Raw genomic sequence first — 21665 nt, 5'->3', positions numbered from 1 at the left:
AAACTCCTTTTTACAAACGCCATCGAAAGTTCTTTTTGCTCTTCTTCTGAATCACTGCTGTCAACATTTTTGTTTTCTTCTTGTTCAGTTAATTCCTTGAGCTCATCATTAGAAAGACTAGCCGCTGCTTCTTGAATTATTTCTTCGACATCTTCCACATTTACCCCTTCAAAATATGTCTGTACAATACCGCACCAAACAAGAAATACAAGTACACTCTTTCGGATATGTATTTGAAACCTATCGCGGCATAATATTTCGGGGAATCCCCATATGCTGCGAGCGATTTCGTGGAATCCCCGGGTTGAAATAAAAGAGCGCTAAACCAAAACAGCGCTAAACGAAACAGCGTTAAGCGGGGTCTTACCGTATTAACAAAATTGCCATGGGTTTAGGTGGATCAAATAATATGAGTTATGAATAAACCCATCCCTTCTTTGTTATTACCCCATCACACTGTATCTGTTAAAATGCTTTGAAAAATTAAGACACTGCCTGAATAGTTTGGGTTCATCTACACTCAATCTAAATCCACTGAACTCAACTTGAATGCTTTAGACAGATATCTTGTAGAATATTCACATCCACTAATAATATTGTTGTGTGCGTACGGGTTCGTTATGAAATGAATGCACAAGTCCGATGAAAAATAAACAAAAATTTATTATTATCACAACAAAATTGCTTAAATTTTCTCAAATTATCATGCAGTATTACAATATCTCACAGTAGTTTTCTTTTAACTACTCAAATGTCCAATAGAACGTAATTCAAAACAGCTAAAGAACGCTAATCCGCGAATTCGCTACAATCAACAACAGTAGTTTTCTAAACAACAACAAACTAAGCAACTACTACAAACTGAGATGTTTTCCTCCTTTTATAAGATTTTAAAATCACGCGCTAGAATTTTCCAGCACTTTCTCGAAATCAAAAAGAGATATTTATTTATTTAACGCACGCGCTCTTGTATTTTTAATTTTTCCGGCTTAGCTTTCTTTTAATATTTGCTACGCGCTGCACTGCGCGAGAAATAAAACCATTTAATTTATAATTGAACTAACATTAGCTTTTTAAATACCAAATTCGTAACACTGCCCCCTTCCCAAGGACTGCACGTCCCGGGCAGTACAATCCCTGGACAGGAAGCTAAACTTACAACTGTGGCATAAATGCAACTGAGGCATAAACATTACATTACAATATCAAACAATATAAACAATAAATGCAATAACTAACTTAAACAAATCAAATACTAAATACAAAACAAATACTAAATACAAATCAAATACTAAATACACATTTATAAACAAAAAGGACCATGGTCTGATACTATTTACAATTATTTACATTACGTACTATGGCCATAGTAATGAGCTAACCTGTCGTAATGAACGACTTTAGGTTTAGAGTTCGAAGACTTACGAATCCGAACCACGACGTCATTCAGCCTTTTTAGGACTGTATACGGGCCATCCCAAGGTGACTGTAATTTCGGACAAAGTCCTTTCCGTCGAGTCGGATTCCACAACCACACCTTGTCTCCTTCGTGGAACTGATGTTCAGTAGCTCTTGTGTCGTAGCGGGTCTTCATCTTCTCCGTCGCCAAGTTGACTCGCTCTCGTGCAAAGTTGTGCATCACTTCAAACCGGGCCTGGAGATCTTGAATATATTCCTCAGACGATGAAGGAGCATCCAGAGGGCGGCCAAACAATAGATCACAAGGCAGACGAAGGTCACGACCGAAGAGCATCTGTGATGGAGAATAGCCGGTAGTCTCGTGGACAGCACTGCGGTAAGCCAGTAAAAAGAGTGGTAATTTCTTGTCCCAGTCCTGTTGGTTTCTGGAAACCACTAATGAGAGGTTATTAAGGATGGTTCAATTGAACCTCTCTACCATGCCGTCCGACTGGGGATGCAATGGCGTCGTTTGAGTTTTGTCAATGCCGAGTAGTTTGCATAGTTCTTTGATTACTGCCGAGGCAAAGTTCCTTCCCTGATCGGAATGTAACTGAAGAGGCACTCCGAACCTGGAAATCCAGTGCTGTATCATTACCTCAGTTACTGTGACAGCCTCTTGATCAGGAATAGGATAAGCTTCAGGCCACTTGGTGAAGTAATCAATGACAACGAGTATGTATTTGTAGCCATCAGCAGTTCGTGGCAGAGGTCCCAGGATGTCAAAGGCGATACGTTCAAAAGGCGCCCCTACGTTGTAACGTTGCAGCTTGCCTCGGCTGCGTTTCCTCGGTCCTTTCCGACCTGCACAGGCATCGCAAGATCGGCACCACTTTTGCACGTCATCCTTTGCATTATTCCAGTAAAAACGCTCACGAACTCTCTGCAAGGTCTTCATTATTCCAAAGTGACCTCCAGTAGGGGTGCTATGTAACTCTTTAAGGACATCAGGAATGCGGGATCTTGGAAGTATAAGTTGCCATCGGAACGTCTTCCCATCATCCGATTCGAATTTCCGGTATAAGACGCCGTTTCGAATGTGAAGTGAATCCCAGAGTGCCCAATATTGTTTGGTTGTAGGACTACAGATAGAAATGTACTGCCAGGTAGGTTTTCTGTTTGATGACTCCATTAAATCAATTATGGGTTTAATGTCACGGTCTTCCAGCTGGTCTTTCCTGACTTCATCATCACTCCACGGTTCTCGATCAGCCGATGTTGATGTTGTAATTTGTCTTGCGACCGGAGTCAGCAGCTCGTATTTCGCTTCCACCCTGGAACAATATCGGCAGCTTTCTTGGCAAGGTCTTCTAGACAGGGCGTCGGCGTTTCCGTGTGATGATCCCTTACGATGACGGATAGTGATGTCATATTCTTGGAGTCTCTGTATCCACCTGGCTATTTGACCCTCAGGATTCTTGAAATTTAAAAGCCAGGTCAATGATGCATGATCGGTGCGGAGCAGGAATTTTCTGCCGTATAGATAGTGATGGAACTGTTCTACAGCTTTGACTATGGCGAGCAACTCTTTCCTGGTGACACAATAATTCCTCTCCGGTTTAGACAGGCACTTGCTCCAGTATGCCACTACACGTTCTTGGCCGTCTATTTCTTGGGACAAACAGCACCAACACTTTCATTACTCGCGTCGGTGTCGAGAATAAATGGTCGGTCAAGCTGAGGATACGTCAGGATTGGAGCAGATGTTAAAGCCTCCTTTAAGTTGTTAAATGCATCGTCGCATTCTTTTGTCCACAAGAACTTTTGGTTGCTCTCTGTCAGCTTGTGAAGGGGTCTTGCGATGGAAGAAAAGTCCTTCACGAATCTCCTATAGTAGGTGCAAAGCCCTAGGAAGCTTCTCAGCTGATGGACATTTTCGGGACGTTTCCAGGATTTAACGGCTGATACCTTTTCAGGATCCGTGCGCACACCTTCTGCAGAGATGACATGTCCCAGGTAAGTCACTTCCTTTTGGAACAATTTGCATTTAGCGGGACTCAGCTTCAGATTGGCTTCTTTCAGTTTCTGAAGCACCTTCCTAAGATTTTCTAAATGTTCTTCAAAACTCTTTCCGACGATGATGATGTCGTCCAGGTATATGAGGCAGGCTTCGTAGGAAAGGCCTTTCAAAACAGTTTCCATAAGACGTTCGAATGTTGCCGGCGCATTACACAGTCCAAACGGCATCACCTTGAATTGCCAAAGCCCTTGTCCCGTAGTAAATGCCGTCTTTTCTCGGTCTTCAGGCTGTATTTCTACCTGCCAATACCCACTCTTTAAATCAAGTGTTGAGAACCACTTGCTGCCAGAAAGAGTGTCTAGAATGTCGTCAATTCTAGGAAGAGGGTAACTGTCTTTCTTCGTAACCTCATTCAACCGGCGATAGTCGACGCAAAATCTTGTTGAGCCGTCTTTCTTTCTGACTAGGACGATGGGAGATGCCCATGGACTTACTGAAGGCTCGATGACATCGCTTTCTTTCATATCTTTTAACAGTGTTCGCACCTCTTCCTGTTTAGCAAACGGTAGACGTCTTGGATGTTGCTTGATCGGGGGATGATTGCCGGTATCTATTCTATGTTGTGTCAAACTAGTTCGACCCACTACAGAAGACGAGCGGGAGAAAACAACTTGAAGATCTTTAACGACGCGATCGGCAGCATTCCTCTCTTTATCGTTTAATTGCGCATTCTGCAATAACTCCGATGTAATTCTCTCTGAGGACACGGATTCTTGGATGTTACTCTTTCTTTCAACGGTGGTTACTGGAGTACATGTTGCAACCACTTCACCTTTCCTAATAATTCTCCCCTTCTCAGTTACATTGGCGACTCTCACCGGGATAACCGTTCTGGATAGGTCGACGAGTGTTGAGGCTACTAGTACTCCTTTTGGGCTATTACAGTTATTGGGATATTCTATGATGCCGTAGCGGAAATTTCTGTTTTCGGCTATGGATCCAGGAAGTAAAATTTCTGTTCTTTCCGGTATTGTGATATTGTCTTGTGCTATGATTTTATGGACAGATTTAACTTCATCATTGACTCCAAATAACGCTATGTCCTCAGATGTAGAATGCAATTCGTTATTTTTAAAGTCCAAGGAAAAGTTGTATTTCCTTAGAAAGTCCAATCCGAGTATGCAAGAATCAGTGATCTCTGCTACATATGCCGTGTGATGGTAAGCGGCACTTCCAAACGTGATGTTAACATTTACTTTTCCATCGATGTTGATCTTCTCACCGGACACAGTCTGTAGGGTAACGCAGGGCGGCGTCCAGATAAGTTTGCTTTCCAGTTGTTGAGCCAAATCTTTTCGGATGATGGTAACGTTGGCTCCTGTATCTATCGTCATATTGCAGGGAACTCCATTAATATGTCCTATTATGAAAAGTCCATTACTGCCGCCTCTCACTGCAGAAATCTGAAGCACTTTAAACTGGGGCCTTTCATGATCTGGCAACCTCCGCCCCGCGAGATGGCCACTAATTAGTTTCCCTGCTGTTCGTTAGGAGCGGTCTTAGCATCCGTGCCCTGGGGTGTTTTGCAGTTTCGTCGGATGTGTCCTTCAGCACCGCAGTTCCAGCACTTTACGGTCGGTTTCTTGTCACCAATATTCTGTCTCAAGGCCTTCAGCTAAAGAACGCTAATCCGCGAATTCGCTATAATCAACAACGGCAGTTTTCTAAACAACAACAAACTAAGCAACTACTACAAACTGAGATGTTTTCTTCCTTTTATAAGATTTTAAAATCACGCGCTAGAATTTTCCAGTACTTTCTCGAAATCAAAAAGAGATATTTATTTATTTAACGCACGCGCTCTTGTATTTTTAATTTTTCCGGCTTAGCTTTCTTTTAATATTCATCACGCGCTGCACTGCGCGAGAAATAAAACCATTTAATTTATAATTGAACTAACATTAGCTTTTTAAATACCAAATTCGTAACAATATTTCAAAATGGATAGTCCTATACATAGAAAAAAAATATAATGAAAATTAATAAAAATGTTTTGTTAGATAATATAAATACCTGCAGAAATAACATACTACTTTTGTGTTAACATGGCATATGTCAAAATATTGCAAGTTTACACCATAAACAATGTTAAAGATATTAACTCATAAATTTTGATCCCCTACCCTAAGATTTACAGTAGATCTCCTGTCAGCCACCCAGCCAACAGTGTGGTTTAGTGATGCTGACTGCTGCACCCATGGGGCAAGGTTTGAATCTCGGAGAATGGTAGGATGTTTGTAAGCATATACAGTCAAAAGTCGTTAATCCGGACTCGTCGGGACTTCGGTGATTCCGGATTATAGATCATCAGTTTAAATCTGGTAAGATGACATGCAGAAATTATAAAATTAAAACTATGAAACCGTAATTTATGAAATGAAGAACAATTACAATCTAAAAGGTATCAAAATTTAAAAAAAAAAAAAAAAAAAAAAAAAAAAAAAGCTTAATATTTATTTGTTTACTTTATTAAACATTTCTTTCAATGTAAAATGTTTATGTTGCTTCGTTTTTTATGTGATAATACATTCTCTTTAATTCTATAAACAGACATAATTTCTTGTTCAGTTACAAAGTTCCGCTGTTCAAGTCCTATAATTGCTGTGTCGAGAATACCGACTAATTTGATAATCGAAATTTTTTCGTTTTCAATAACCTGTGTCACTTTCTTCGCTATCGGAAGCGAATTATAATGATGAAGAATTTGATTTAAATCATATCAAAGACAGATTACATCGAGATGAAATACTACATTTAGTAAGGAATTATAAGCCAAATAAAATAAAAACATCTGCCTTGAAGATAAGGATAGTGCTGATAGATCAAACTTCCAATTCATTGTGCGCCGCGGCGTTAAAGATAAACAAAGTTTAGATAAACAAAGGATATGCCTTTATCCATTTTTTGCAGCAATTCCACTTTTTGTTTAATGGACTTCGAAACATACTTTCGCTTTGTAGATCCTTTATTATATATCAGAAATTCAGAAAAATATATATCAGAAATTCTATTTGACATAATCGAAAGCTCAAGCTTACTTTTATAAAATTGCTCTAACAGTCTGGAAAAAAAAAAAAAAAAAAAGCCGAATCCAATTCGAAGGAACAACGCAATCTGCAACATTAACTGAATTAGATAATTTTAGCTTAGCTTATACCGTTCGTTATACATTAAATGCGCATTCGTAAACGTATTTTGCGCACGCACATATTCGCGGCCGTAAAGGTCTTACGCGCATGCTTTAACGCGACGCATGCGCAGAAAGTTTGTAGCTTCGAGGTCCGGATTATGGGTGTCCGAATTAATGACTTTTGGCTGTAGTATGTGTGAGGCAAGAGAGCATTCAAAACACTTGCAACGCTGAAACTCCTCTCGTGTTGGTGGCAGTAGGGGAAGACAGGTGGGGGACTGTTATTTAATTAGCAGTATTAAACATTTTAATTAATTTGCTATGAAAAAAGAAAGTAGTTCTATAAGTGAAAAATTATATACAGTAAAATTAAAAATCTTTGATGCAAAACAAATATAAAACCAAAAACGTAAAGTCAGAACTTGCAGAAATATGCAGGAAAACCAATACAGTAAATAGTTTAATATAACACTGGAACACTTTTTAATCTCGCACTACAGATGAATGGTTAAAATAATTATTAGAGAAAAAAAGTTTCTTACTCGTTCTAGGATGTTTCAAGCGCAAAACAGAAAACTTCTGTTTGATATGTTCCTCTTTAAAAAAAAAATTGAAAATAAGTGTTTGAAATAACATCATTTTTGGAAGTTTATTCAGTGACAAAGATGAAATACAAACATGCATAAAGAAAGCAGATAGTTAAATAAGATGTAAGAATATAAGGGGAACTAAAACAAAAAGAATCAGCATAATATTCATTTGCACTTCTGCAACCGAAGCAGAAATTCTGCATTTAACTTTTTCACAACTAAAACACTTGAGATGGCCTTTCATTCAAATGACCAACAGCTGTCCAAATGGCCGTGATCACATGCTCTGTTTCTACCCTTCTCCTAAAGTACACAATAACCTAAGGTGCAGTGTATCAGTTCATCTTTTTTTAAGACAGTCTTGTTATAAAAGGATTCTTTCATGGTTCCTTATCTTTAGGTTAAAAGTGACACTTTAGGTTATTTTTAAATTATAGGTGCTCACTCAGAGGCTAATGGAAGCTTTTTTGTTAGGAATGCTGTTGTATATGCTGGAAAGTGTTATAACCGATATCATTTAAAACCTTCCCATCTCTTTGTACATTAATAAATGGAAGGAGGAAGAAATTGTTCTGAATCTCAAACGAATTTCAGGTGTATCAGATGTGAAGTATACTCCTTCAAAATTGCTCCACATTTTAAATAAATACATTTAATTACATTATATTACATAGTACAGTTACATAGCAATTACGCGTTACACAGCTCTTTACACTACATTCTCAAAACCCACACCAACTCTCCCTGAAATCGAAACTTTTCTCACATAGTTGAGGGGTGCTACAACGCCCTCTATGGGAGATCTCAACATACTCCCCACGGATGACCGTTCAGGACATCAAACTACCTCTTACATGAAATTATTACTTTCTTAGTAAACATATAATTTCTAGATTAAATAGTTCTTGCTTATAAATGAGTAATACTAAGCCTAAACAACATATAAATGTAAACAATGAATTACACAAAATTAATAACATAAATATGTACAATAACATTAAAACATAGAGAATTTAAATGAATAGCGATGAATATTATGTTAAAGTTCAAAATTTTTCACGATACTTAACTGTCTATTGGTAACACACACAGTTTGTGAATGGGTCTCTTGAATTCACCATCAGCAGTTTTTACTTTTACAACACGAACTCTATAATCATTACCTGGGTAAATTTCGGTGATACATCCCAGTTTCCATTTTAAGGAAGGTGTGTTATCTTCCTTAATGATTACTAAGTCATTTACTTTAATATATGCTGAAGCACGATGCCATTTTGTGCGAACTTGCAGTTGAGTCAAATAGTCCTTAGACCATTTCCTCCAGAAGGACTGCGACATTTGCTGAACTAGTTTCCAGCGATTGCAAAGTGTTAGTGTCTCGTCGCACACATCTGGTTCCGGAATAGCCTTTAATGATGTTCCAATTAAAAAATGACCCGGTGTAATCACAGAAAAATCATCTGGATCACTTGAAATTGCTACTAATGGTCTTGAGTTCAGACATGCCTCGACTTCTGCTAGATAAGTAGCAAATTCTTCAAAAGTTAGAACTTGAGAACCAATTGCTCTTCTCATATGATATTTTATAGCCTTTATGCGGCTTCCCACAGTCCACCAAAATGCGGCGCAGAAGGCGGATTGAAATTCCACTTCCTCTATTAAGTATCTAGCTACCTTTTGGTCAGAACAATATGATTTCAGTTGTCTGTTGGCACGTATAAAATTAGTGCCGCAATCACTATACATTTCCTCTGGTCTTCCATGTCTAGCAATAAATCGTTTTAGAGCTGCTATGAAGGTATCTGTCATCATGTCTCCAACTTGTTCTAAATGTACTGCCTTAGTACTAAAACATACGAAAACACAAACGTAGATCTTCACTGTCCGAACACCGCCCTTTCCTCGATTTAACTTAAAAAAGGACCCGAAAAATCCCCACTACATTTCGAAAAAGCTCTTGCGGGATTCACTCTGGATGCTGGAAGATCGCCCATTGCTTGATATGACAACTCACTTCTGTGTCGACAGCATGTTACACATTTACGAATGATCTTTCGAATAGCTGCTCGTGCATTAATAATCCAGTACCTCTGCTTGATTTCTGAATGGAGCATTTGTGCTCCTCCGTGAAGATATTTATAGTGATAATATCGTATTATCAGTTCTGTAATATAGTGTGATTTAGGTAGAATGACTGGATATTTTACATTCTGCGCGATGCTAGCATTTCTTAGTCGTCCTCTCACTCTTAGAATACCCTCATCATCTAAGAATGGATTCAACATATTGAGTTTACTGCGGGGACTCACTGGTTTTCTCCTTTTCAAATGATCGATTTCTTCACTAAATTCTTGCATTTGCACAGAATTGATTACCCAAGAATGTGCTACGACTAGCTCTCCAGTCTGGAGAAAATTTGATTTTGTTCTTGTTACTGATGATCGTTTCACATTGGCAATAAATCTGAGACACCAAGCTACAACTCGTAAAAGTTTTGTCCAAGAAGAATATTTATGAAGCAGTTCATCAATCACAAAATTCTTAATCACAGTAGTATGCACAAAGCATCCCTTTCTCTCAGTTTCTACTACTTCCAGTGGGATATCCTTCAGTGGAAGCTTAGGAAAAAAACTATCTTTTCCTTCTAGCCATTGTGGACCATACCACCAACGATCACCTTCCAACAAACACTGAGCTGGTACACCCCTACTAATGAAATCAGCAGAAGTTTCCTTTCCACTGCAATGATTCCAAGACCTGGGATCTGATTTTTCCTGCACTTCAACCGTTCTATTACCGACAAACTATTTCCATTGTTTCGCAGAACCCTTTATCCAAAACAAGACAATTAAGGAATCAGTCCAATACACAAATTTATCAATAAGATCCTTAAAAACCTCTCCCAGATACTTTCCTATTCTAGCTCCTATGACTGCTGCCATTAGTTCCAATCGTGGCAACGTCAATTTCTTCAAAGGAGCTACTCTGCTTTTCGACATGACAAACGACACGGAAATGTCACCCTTATCATTTAAGTAACAACAATACGCTACAGCACCATAAGCTATAAGAGATGCATCGCAAAATACGTGTATTTCCATTTTTTAATTTAAGTTATCACAACACACAAATAAATTTCTCGGAACTGAAATATCCTTCAGATATTTAACCTCAGAACACCAGCTAGTCCACTTGATTTTAAGGTCATCTGGCAATTTCTCATCCCAACCAATACCATGTTCCCAAATTTCCTGTAGCAAACACTTAATCCTAACTACAAATGGAGCTGCAAAACCAACTCTATCAAAAATCATTGCTGCAACATGCCAGACATAACGCTTTGTGCTCTTCAAACTCTTTAAACTATCCATTAATTTTGCTACATCTAAAGAAAATTTATCATTTACTGGGTTCCAGTTCAAGCCTAAAACCTTCAACTGACAATCAGAAATACAAGTATCATGGCTAAGTCCATTCTGCATCCACAATGACCTCCGTTTCTCAGAATTAGTTTTTAATTTTCGCAAAATCATACTTGCATCCTTTAAAATCGACACAGCTTCAGAAGACAGCTTAAACTCTTCAATACTATTTCCCCCAAAATATAAATCATCTACATACAGTGAAGAGTTTAACATTTCAACACATTCGGGTTTATTATTCCTGTACTGTTTTAAGAGCTTTTTTATTGTTGCACTTAAAATAAATGGCGATGACTTATAACCAAATGGCAAACGTGTCATATGCATTATTTTGTGATAACCACAAGAATTTAAAAAATTTTCTATCCTCTTCTGAAATTCCAATCATCAAAAATGCTTTCTCTATGTCAGCACAAAATGCAATTTTGAATTTCCTAAAATTTAAAATAACATCCAGTACATTGGGATTCAAATTCAGCCCAGTCTCTAAATAATCATTCAAAGAGAGATTTAGTTTCGCTTTCGAACTACAATTGAAAACAACGTGAACTTTAGTAGTATCCTTCTCACAACTGCTCTATGTGGCATGAAATATTCCTTCGCATCTCTTGAACATTCTTTACTCTGCTGATCTTTAATTATGTCTTTGTATTCATTCGCCAACCATTCATTATTTTCGAAATTGCTTTTTAAGTCCTCAAGTCTTTTTTTAGCGAGACAAAAGTTATTTTTTAAATCCGTTGGCTTTATTCCCCATAACAAACAAGTTTCGTATCTTCCATCTACAAACCTCAAATTATCTTCAAATTGTTTTATCAAATTCTCATCTGCAATTGATAACTTATAAGAATCTGTAATTCCTAATGATTCTAAATTCCATAGCATCTGCATATCGGTGCCAAAGCAAAAGTTTGTTGATACTATATGTTTCCCCAAATTTTATCCTCAGGATTGTTTTGTATGCCCTGGAGTGTAAGGCCAAAAATAGTTTGTATGCAGTTTAGCGTTTTGGTTATTTTTTCTACTTTCGACTCTTTAATGATGTCCCAAAAATAATCTGCTCCTATTAAAATGTGAATACCTTCATCTGAATCCATGCATGCCTCAGCTAAATTTAAACCCTTTTGCTCAAAAATATTTTGAATATTTATATCGGGAAATGCAATGGGTGCGGCAGTAATAATTTCAGTAACTAATGCTTCTATCTCAATATATTTCTTAGGATTGTTCCTATTCCTCAATGTTAACTTTACTACACTGTAAGTTTTATTTATGGCTTTCGTAGACCCAAAAGCATAAAATGACAATCTTTCCTTTCGAATGGTTTTAAGGCTAAGGGCATCTGCCGAAGATTTTGTTATCCAAGATCTTTCACTCCCGTTATCCATTAACACCCGACATAGTTTAAAGTTTCCTTTCGAACAAGCCAAGACAGTACAAGTTTGCAGTATAGCACTGCCATTTGAACCCCACTGAGAGGAGCTGCACTGAGTCACCGCGTTTGAATTCTCTTTCTCCCCTTCGACTTCAGCTGATTTATTACTTTTTCCGCATAGCAAGGAATGGTGAGCTAAGCTGTTGCAGTTCTTGCATGGGTCGAGTTTAGTTTTACAGAATCGCGCTAAATGGAATTTTGAGAAACAGCAAAAACACTGATTATCTCTTTTTAATCTATCTTTCCTTTCTACGACACTTTCAAATTGGCAAAATTCATGTTCTTTGCTATTACAAAATATGCAGTTTCTTTTAACATTTGTAGTACAACTAGCAGTTGTTATATTCCTATTAGTATTAAGCTTTTTATTTTCAAATTTCCTAGAATTACTTTTATATTCATTACCAAAATTATGATAATTTTCAGTTTTTCTACTAAATAAATATGTCCTTTCCCTAGACCGTATCTCTTTGTCTAGAAAGGTACATAAATCCTTAAAATTTCAATCACTATCTGGATATGTTCTATTGAATTCTAAAACAAGTTCCTTTGGAATTCTTTCTAACAAAATGGGAATCAATAAAGTGCTGAAAGATTTTGTTTCAACTCCTAACGACTCTAAACTTCTAATTTGAGTATCAGCTTTGTCAAACAACCTTCTCAATCCAGCTAAATCATTTATACTTCTAATAATAGGAATTTTAAGTAACTCATTCAAATGTGTCTGTATAAGACTATTCTTATTACCAAATCTACCTTTTAATATATCCAAAGCAGCATCATAATTTTCTTCTGTTAACGCAAAACCACTTATACGATTAGATGCCGTACCCTCTAAATATGACCTTAAATAATTAAATTTATCTATCTTTGTAAGATTACTGTTATTATGAATAGCACTTTCAAACTGGTTATAAAATTCTAACCAAGAAGCAGGATCACCGTAATATTTACTGATTATCAATTTAGGAAGTTTAACTGTTTTGGTTTCTTTAAAGGTTTGGTTTTCTAGTGTACCTTGAGCAGTTGCGGGAATAGAAAAAAATACGTTACTAATATTCATTTCATCTTTCATTAATCTATCAATTACATTAGTTATCTTTTGTTTCCAGAGGATAATTTTTTCTGAATATTCCTCTGACACAGTAATTTCCTCTTCTACATCATCACAATTACAAAGATTTTTCACTTCATCGTTTAATCATTTTAAATTAGTTTCCTTATCTATTATTTGGGCTCGAAATTACTTTAAAGTATCTACCTTATTCGTAACATCTATCTCGCTAGAATCTTCCTTAATAAAAGCTTCAACTTTGTTAATTAACTTAGTTAACGTAGACCTAACCGCGCTATGCTCCTTTCTCAACTTAGGTAATTCCGACATTTTACAATAATTCAAATTTCAAACAAAACATCAAAACAAAGCCTACCTTCCTGCAAAATTCCACAAATTCCCAAACAAAGCTTGTAACTAAACCACTAGAATCCACAGCTTCCAAGATCGACTCTTCCTCACTTGGTGGCTCCAAAAAAAAATGTGAAGTATGCTCCTTCAAAATTGCTCCACATTTTGAATAAATACATTTAATTACATTATATTACCTAGTACAGTTACATAGTAAATACGCGTTACACAGCTCTTCACACTACATTCTCAAAACTCACGCCAACTCTCCCCGAAATCGAAACTTTTCTCACACAGTTGAGGGGTGCTACAACGCCCTCTATGGGAGATCTCAACACAGGGTTTCAAGCAAATGAGTGAGCAAAGGCCTTGGTTTTCTAAGGGTAAACTTTCAACACTAGTCCTGGAGATTTATGAATATTATGCTGATTCATAGCACCTCCAATAATCATTATTCGGTATGTTATTTTAAACAGATAAGATATAAGACTGTATATTGATGACTAAAAAGAATAAAAAACAACAAAGCTCAATATAAAAGCATAAAATTAAAATATTTAAACTCTTAGCAATGAATAAGGTCAAAGCCTGATACTCCAGTAATGTTTTACACCAGCATGGATGAAAAGGTAAATCTTTGATCACAAAAATGAATGCAATTGTTAAGTAAATAAGAAACACTTTTATTTATTTCTCCATTTTATATTAAACAACAAATAACTTACAAAAGAGATAAAGTATAATTTAACAGTGTCAAAAATCAAAATATATATGGGTTGATCACTAAAACCCATTTATAGATTATAACTGAAAATAATAAGTATATTTAATTACATTTTATATGTAGGCATTAAAGACGAATGTCACAGCATTTGCTCTTCGGAAGTCACCATTGGCAGTCAAATGTTTGTCTCGTCATGTGACCAATCTATAAATGCCATCCATGTAAAATTCTGAAGGATACTTTTGAACCTTTCATGGATGACAGCCTTTATATCAGTACCTGAGTTAAAGCTTTGAAGTCCAAATTTTGTCTCTCCATGAATATCCTGAAAACTCGCTATACGCACACTTTGTGACATCCCAGATCAGGAGCCGGCTAAAACATTTGGAGGCCATAAACACTTAAAAGACTTTTGTGTTTCCACATATGTTTATGTCAGTTTTTTTCTTCATTCCTTGTTTGTTTCAATTTTGATTTAGCTAAACCATGCACTCCATAGCAAAACCAGCAACAGAAAATTTTTGGATTCTCCTTTTCTGAATACTTAAGGACCTTTTACGATGCCCACTTTCTTTGATGCCAAAGTATGTGGTTCCTTGAAGTCTCAAGCTTATTTTTCTTAATGGTTAATCCAATATCTCTATTCACATGGATAGCCTCATTGAGACAATAGTCTTCTGTAGAATAAATATGGCCTTAATCAGGAAAGGAATTGCCAGATTCAAAAAACAGATACAAAAGCCAAGTATGCAAACTTCACCAAATGTGGACTTTTATCACAGTGAAAGAACTTCACCAAAACAGTAGTTGTGAGAGGCCGAGAAAAAGAGAGGTGCGCGGATTTTCACTGGCATATTCTGCCGATGTACTAATATGTAAAATTTATCTATTATATTTTTGTGTGTGAATAAAATAAAATCACGTTATCATGAAGCTAGTTATATTCATTAACTGATGATTGATTAACTATTATTTTATGAATTATCAAACTTTTCTACACCATCGAATGATACAGTTTTAAAAGCAAAAGCGAGTTTAAAAAGTAGTTCTTCAAATAGAGTTTTATGGTCATCTTTCCAAGTATATACATGAAACCTTATTCGAATAATCACTCATTTATTCACATCCTTCCCTAAATATTCTTTCCCAGTTCACAACAGTTATCTTCAAGATGCATGCATTACTACACAATTCCCACATATGGCAAAACACCTCAGCTGCTTGGTATCCTTCAGCAGTGAGGTATAGTATGATAGCATGTTCATGTTGTTTAGGCAGATTGGGTATGCAAAACACCATCTCTCAAAGTTTATTTCAGCAAATGAAAAAAAATTGTTGCCACATGATATACACCAGGGGTTTTAAATCTTTTCAGTTTGTGGCACACTGTTTTGCTGCATGGAATACAGCGGCAAATCCCTAGTTCCTTAGTGCATGATAAATGAACCATTGAAATATCAATCACTTCCTAGGCTTAACACTGTATACAGTCAAAAGTCGTTAATCCGGACTCGTCGGGACTTCGGCGATTCTGGATTATCGATCATCAGTTTAAATCTCGTAAGATAACATGCAGAAATTCTAAAATTAAAAATATGAAACCGTAATTTATGAAATAGAGAACAATTATGATCTAAAGGGTATCAAAATTTACAAAAAAAAAAAGAGCTTAATATTTATTTGTTTACTTTATTAAACATTTCTCTCAATGTAAATTGTTTAAGTTGCTTCATTTTATGTGATAATACTTTCTCTTTAATTCTATAAAAAGACATAATTTCTTGTTCAGTTACAAAGTTCCGCCGTTCAAGTCTCGTTAATTGCTGTGCCGAGAATACCGACTAACTTGTCAACCGAAATTTTTTCGTTTTCACTAACCTCTCTGTCACATTCTTCATGTCTTTATCCATTTTTTGCAGTAATTCCACTTTTTGTTTGTTGGAGATCGAAACATACTTTCGTTTTGTAGATCCTTTGGAAGTTCCAGCATCAGAAATTCTATTTGACATAATCCAAAGTTCAAGTTTACTTTTATAAAATTGCTCTTACAGTCTGCAAAAAATAATAAGCGGGATCCAATTCGAAGATTAAGGAACAACGCAATCATTAACATTAACTGAAATAGATAATTAGATAATTTTAGCTTACGCCGTCCGTTATACATTAAACGCACAGGCGAAAACGTATTCTGCACTTGCGCACACGCATATGCGCAGTAGTCAAGGTCTTACGCGCACGCGTAAAACGCCTGTGCGCATGTGCCAACGCGGCGCATGCGCAAAAAGTTTTTAGCTTGGAGGTCCGGATTATAGATCATTCCGGATTAACGACTTTTGACTGTATATAAACCAATGAACAATCACCAAGAGATAGTAGTAATTATATAGTAATTACGTTTTTAGTTTGTATTGCAAGTATTTTCAGTTCTCTAAGATTAATAAGTAACAGTACTAAAATTTTTAATATACAAGCCTGTTTTTTTTATGTGTTTGGAGTTTTCTTATACCTTTTCTTGCAGCACAGTCCAGAATTTTAATGGAACACCAGTGTGCCGAGGTACACACTCTTGGAGAACCAGTGATTTAGACAGCATAAGAACTAGTGCCATGATATACCACTAGAACTACACATTCCTGTTATCACATCATATTGCAGTCTATGGTTAATAAATGGGTTTCATATGATCACATTTAATAGTTTTTGAAAAATACTGTTGAGCATATAATTATCAATTTTCAATATACTGAAAAAAAAATTATTCATGAGTTTACTAACCTGGTACTAAGAATATATGCTGTTTCTTTCCTGTATCCATAGGCTTGTATATTTTTATTTTCTTTTTCCCTAAAATATCATATTAAAAAATATCATTAAAATTTTAAAAAAGACTTTTTCAAGTCTCTACAGCAACAACAATAAAAAGGGGGAAAAGAAAAGGAAAGGGGAAGGGGAAAATTGTAAATGGAATCTTTAGATGAAAGAGAAAACTAATATGTATAACACATACATATTTTGATCACAAAAGAATAAAAATAGTAATTTTAATAGAATAAAAGGAGTATTATTGCGGCTATAAATCACAAAAATAGCATATAATTTGAAATTATTTAAAATTACTTTATGTAAAATTTGAGAAACAAAATTACTAGTCATGCCACAGCAAAATTTCTGTTTCAAGTTGAAAAATAAAACTGTCATTTGCTACGAAGCAAGTTGCATTTAGGGTTACAGTTTGGCCATCCCTAGTAGTGATTGACAGAGGCTGATTACTAGATCAAAGGCACACCAGTGGTTAAAATCACAGAGATCGATCAGGTTCCATCCCAGGTAAACAGGCTGGTTGCATAGTTGTTTTCCTCGTTTTTCCCATATGCAACAAAAATGAGAGCCTGTTCCTTAAGTCCTTCCCAGATAGCCTTTGTATGTTTTAGTTACGTATATATTCAAATAACCTAACCTAACCCAAAGATCAAAAGTAATAAAGCCAATAATGTTCTGATCCACATAATGTTGACAAAGTATTGAAATAATTTATTGAAGAGCTACACCCTTCCCCCCTTTTTTAGCTAAATATACCAAGGAGGTTAGAAAATAGGAGGAGGGAAGGTTCAACTCAAACCGTAAATCCTCAGCGCAATGTTACTGCAACTGCTGTGACTCGTGCAATAAAGTTTCTCATTGCAACTTTTTTTTTTTTTTTTTCCATTTTTGAAGCATGGGATCTTGTGTTGCATATGGATGCACGAACAGATTTTTTAAAAGGATTCCTGGATTACTTTTTACATGTAAATATTGATTTTTTAATATAATTTAATATGTTGAGATATATCACAATGTCATGTAATTTTCTTTCTAGAAGTGAAGGAAAAAAAAAGGACTTAATAATTATCAAAATATGTTAAATAAAGTTTAATGTTTGTGTTTATAACTGGTGTCTTTGTTCCTTAACATGCAATGATGTATGCTAGGATTTAAACTATACAATTTGAACGTTTTAGGTAATTCATTTTATAATTTTCATTAAAAGTAAGAAATTAATTGTTACTATTTTATGAACTGTAAAGGTTTTTAATAAATTAATGCTTTTCTTTATGTATTAATTATTATTCATTTTTTATTTTGCATAAACTTCCAAATTTCTGGACAGTATAGTGATAAAAGCAAGTAAAATATCTACATAACTGAACCACATAAATCTGTTTTATTTTATTAATATTTATTTTCTCGTTGTTAGAAGGTTGTTGGTTCTGAAAAGGATCTATTTAAGTTAGAATAGAATTTAAAGAAGCTTTTAATTTTTTTTAATGGAACTGGGAGATGCGCTGAGCTGAGCAACCATCTAAATTAACCATCCCTTATTAGCTGTTGCTTTTGACATATATCGTGCAAATCTGTTTGCTGTTTATTTTTATTTCTATTTGTTTAGCATTTTAGATTTTCTGATTCCATGAAGTAATTTTAATTTAATGAAGCCGAATCAAAATTAATACTTTTCTCAAGTTTCCACAAAAACAAGCTTCCCCCCTCCCCTTAAAAACTTCTAAAAATTGATAAATGGACAAAAGTTAAAATGTGTTTTTAACTGAAATTAAGAATTATTTAAATTTTTAAAATATGCCAATAAATGCTTTAGATAAATGAAAAAGATGAAATACTATTTACATCAAGTACCAGTCTCCTGAAATTAGATCAAATAATTAGCTATCTCAACAACTGCAATAGCCAAAAATTAAATATATATATATATATATACGAGGGCCATCCAGGAAGTAGATTACGTTTCCGTCTGTGTCCGCTAGGGGCGGGGCTAGCGCGGCCATCTTGGGGTCAGAGCGTTGCGCAGCTCAGTCTGCATCTAGCCGTGCTAGTGAGAGGTTCGTGCTGTGCTCCGTTCAGATACTGTGACGGTTTGAAATGTCTGCGTTAATTGAAAATCCCGCGAGCTGCGAGGTGCGCTCAGTAATAAGGTTTCTGACTGCAAAAAACTGTAAACCGATAGAAATCTATCGGCAGCTTCGTGAAGTGTATGGGGACAACATTATCACTGAAGGTGGAGTGCGTCAGTGGGTCATAAGATTTCAAAATGGCCGAACCAATGTTCACGACGAAGATCGAAGTGGGAGACCCAGCATAGTGACCGCCGAACTTCTCGAAAAAGTCGATGCTAAAGTCCGTGAAAATCGAAATTTCACAATAACGGAACTTTCTTTGAGTTTTCCACAAATTTCGCGAAGTTTGTTGCACGAAATCATCAGCGAAAAGCTTGGTTACCACAAGTTTTGTGCAAGATGGATTCCAAAAATCTTGACAGAGGACCACAAAAATCAGCGAATGGCTGCAGCGTTGAACTTTTTGGACGCTTACCATAAGGATGGTGACTCTTTACTCGATCGCATCATTACTGGTGACGAAACATGGGTGAAACATGTGAACTGTGAAACGAAATTGCAATCAATGCAGTGGGGGCACACAAGTTCTCCCCAAAAACCCAAGAAATGCATGCAAACAATGTGGGCAAGGAAGATGATGGCGACTGTTTTTTGGGACAGAAAAGGTGTAATTTTGGTGGACTTCCTGGAAAGAGGCACTACAATAAACTCTCAAAGGTATTGCCAAACTCTCCAAAAACTCAGAAGAGCAATTCAAAACAAGCGCAGAGGAATATTGAGCTCTAAGATCTTGTTGATTCACGACAACGCCCGGCCCCACACGGCAAATGTCACTCGTAAAGTTCTTGAATCTTTTAAGTGGGAGTTGTTTCCTCATCCGTCGTACAGTCCCGACCTGGCACCGAGCGACTTCCACCTATTCCCAGCAATGAAGAAGTGGCTGGCTATGCAGCGTTTTGATGACGACGCACAGCTGCAAGAAGAGGTAACGAAGTGGTTGAAGGCGCAGGCGGCTGAATTTTTCGACGAAGGAATTTCCAAGCTCGTACATCGCTACGATAAATGCCTTAATTTGTATGGTGACTATGTAGAAAAGTAGTATTTGAGTGTGGCTTTCATCTGTATATAATAAAATTTGTTTCCTATACTTTGTTTATTTTTTTATTCCAAAACGTAATCTACTTTCTGGATAGCTCTCGTATATGTGGATTTCTGTTTTAGCGTATTGCAACTTAAAGCTGAACTTTCTTTCCTATTACTTAAACATTTGTATATGAAATGATTCCTTAATAAATTATGTTAATATCATGAACAAATCAGAAATATTACTTCTTAAAGGAAAAATTAAAAAGTACATCCAACAGGTGGCTAATAAAATCTAAATAAATCCTTGAAATATGCAGAAACATCATTTTTAATGGCTTTAATGTTATACACATGCACCTAGATTTTGAACTATTTCTTAATAATTTTCTGTACGTAGTAAATGATATCATTTTTATTACTTTAAAACAAAAAATCAACAATAGCAAGGCATTTCATTATAAATTTAATATATTATTTCTGGATAATACATGCATGGAACAAGCTTAGAAAACATACGTTTTACTGCCGTAATGTTAATGTAATGTTTTGATTTTAAAAACATGGACCCTGCTTGTTAGGTAAGGTTTCATTCCCCGATAGTGGAGAAAACTGTGAATCCTCCCTCCTTCTATTCTAACCACCTCGGAGTATACAATTTCTGAATGCATAAATGACTGTATAATTAATGCTTTCAATTAATTTGCATTTTCTGAAAATTATTCCAAAAATTATTTAATTGCTTGTTCCGATTGGAGATAATGTAATGATAGGAAGATAACTGCAGGCTGCTATCAATCAGCTAAAAAAATTTTCTTTCATAGCAATCTTATTTGACATTACGTAACTCATCATTTACAACTACCATCAAAAGATTCAGTAAAAAATATTTATGAAATAATTATTGATAAAATATATGTGAATTAAATTAGATTATTAAAGATCTATGCATCAAATATTAAAAATTGGCTGCATATTTGGGCACCAACGGGCAGTATGCAATCAATGAATGGCTCTTGCTTGGTGGAAACACCAGCCAGCTCTCTGCAAGTTTCTTTATCGAATATTAAACGTAACAGAGGTTAGTAAAAAAGGCAAATCGACAACCTTGCGTTCGGCGTAGATTTTGTAAAATCCCAATCGATTTCGAGAGCAAAACCAGCCCCCTTCATCAGTAGCAAGAAATTCTACAAAAGCGAGAAAGCGAACATTGATCATATTTATACCCTACAGGCGACCAGTGGAAGAGCCGATATCACCATCTGTCGACAGAAATAGTAAAGAAAAATGAAGGGTTGAGTTAGTAGAATTTTAAAGGCATTAGGCAAGACTGGATTAAAATTAGTCAAATCCAGTCTAATCAACAATCAACTACTTTAATTCCAATCCAGTCTTGCCTAATGCCTTTGTAATTGTATTGCTTAATGCGTACTATAATTTCAACGACTATGTCAATAGTCAATGACTTTAATTCCCATTCAGTTTTGACAATGCCTTTAAAATTCTACT

At 35.9% G+C, this 21665-nt stretch overlaps 1 protein-coding gene across 2 annotated transcripts in view; it reads right to left on the bottom strand.

Moving 5' to 3' along the window:
• The window catches only part of LOC118192277 (ribonuclease H2 subunit B), a 115912-nt gene that overhangs the window by 86776 nt on the left and 7471 nt on the right, over window positions 1–21665 (bottom strand). The window contains exons 2-3 of one of the 2 annotated variants that reach the window (XM_035363202.2): window positions 16960–17028; window positions 7151–7204 (exon numbers count right to left, since the gene is read on the bottom strand). In XM_035363202.2, coding sequence (XP_035219093.1) covers window positions 7151–7204; window positions 16960–16999 — 94 coding nt within the window. In that variant the 5' untranslated portion in view covers window positions 17000–17028. The remainder of the gene's footprint in view (window positions 1–7150; window positions 7205–16959; window positions 17029–21665) is intronic. The other variant, XM_035363203.2, reaches the window with a different exon arrangement.

This window comes from Stegodyphus dumicola, chromosome 1 (genome assembly GCF_044657685.1).
Source record: "Stegodyphus dumicola isolate Sdum_Otavi_A_Nest chromosome 1, ASM4465768v1".
NCBI lineage: Eukaryota > Metazoa > Arthropoda > Arachnida > Araneae > Eresidae > Stegodyphus > Stegodyphus dumicola.
The sequence above is the reverse complement of the archived record's forward strand: the minus strand, read 5'-3'. Positions and strand labels throughout refer to the sequence as shown.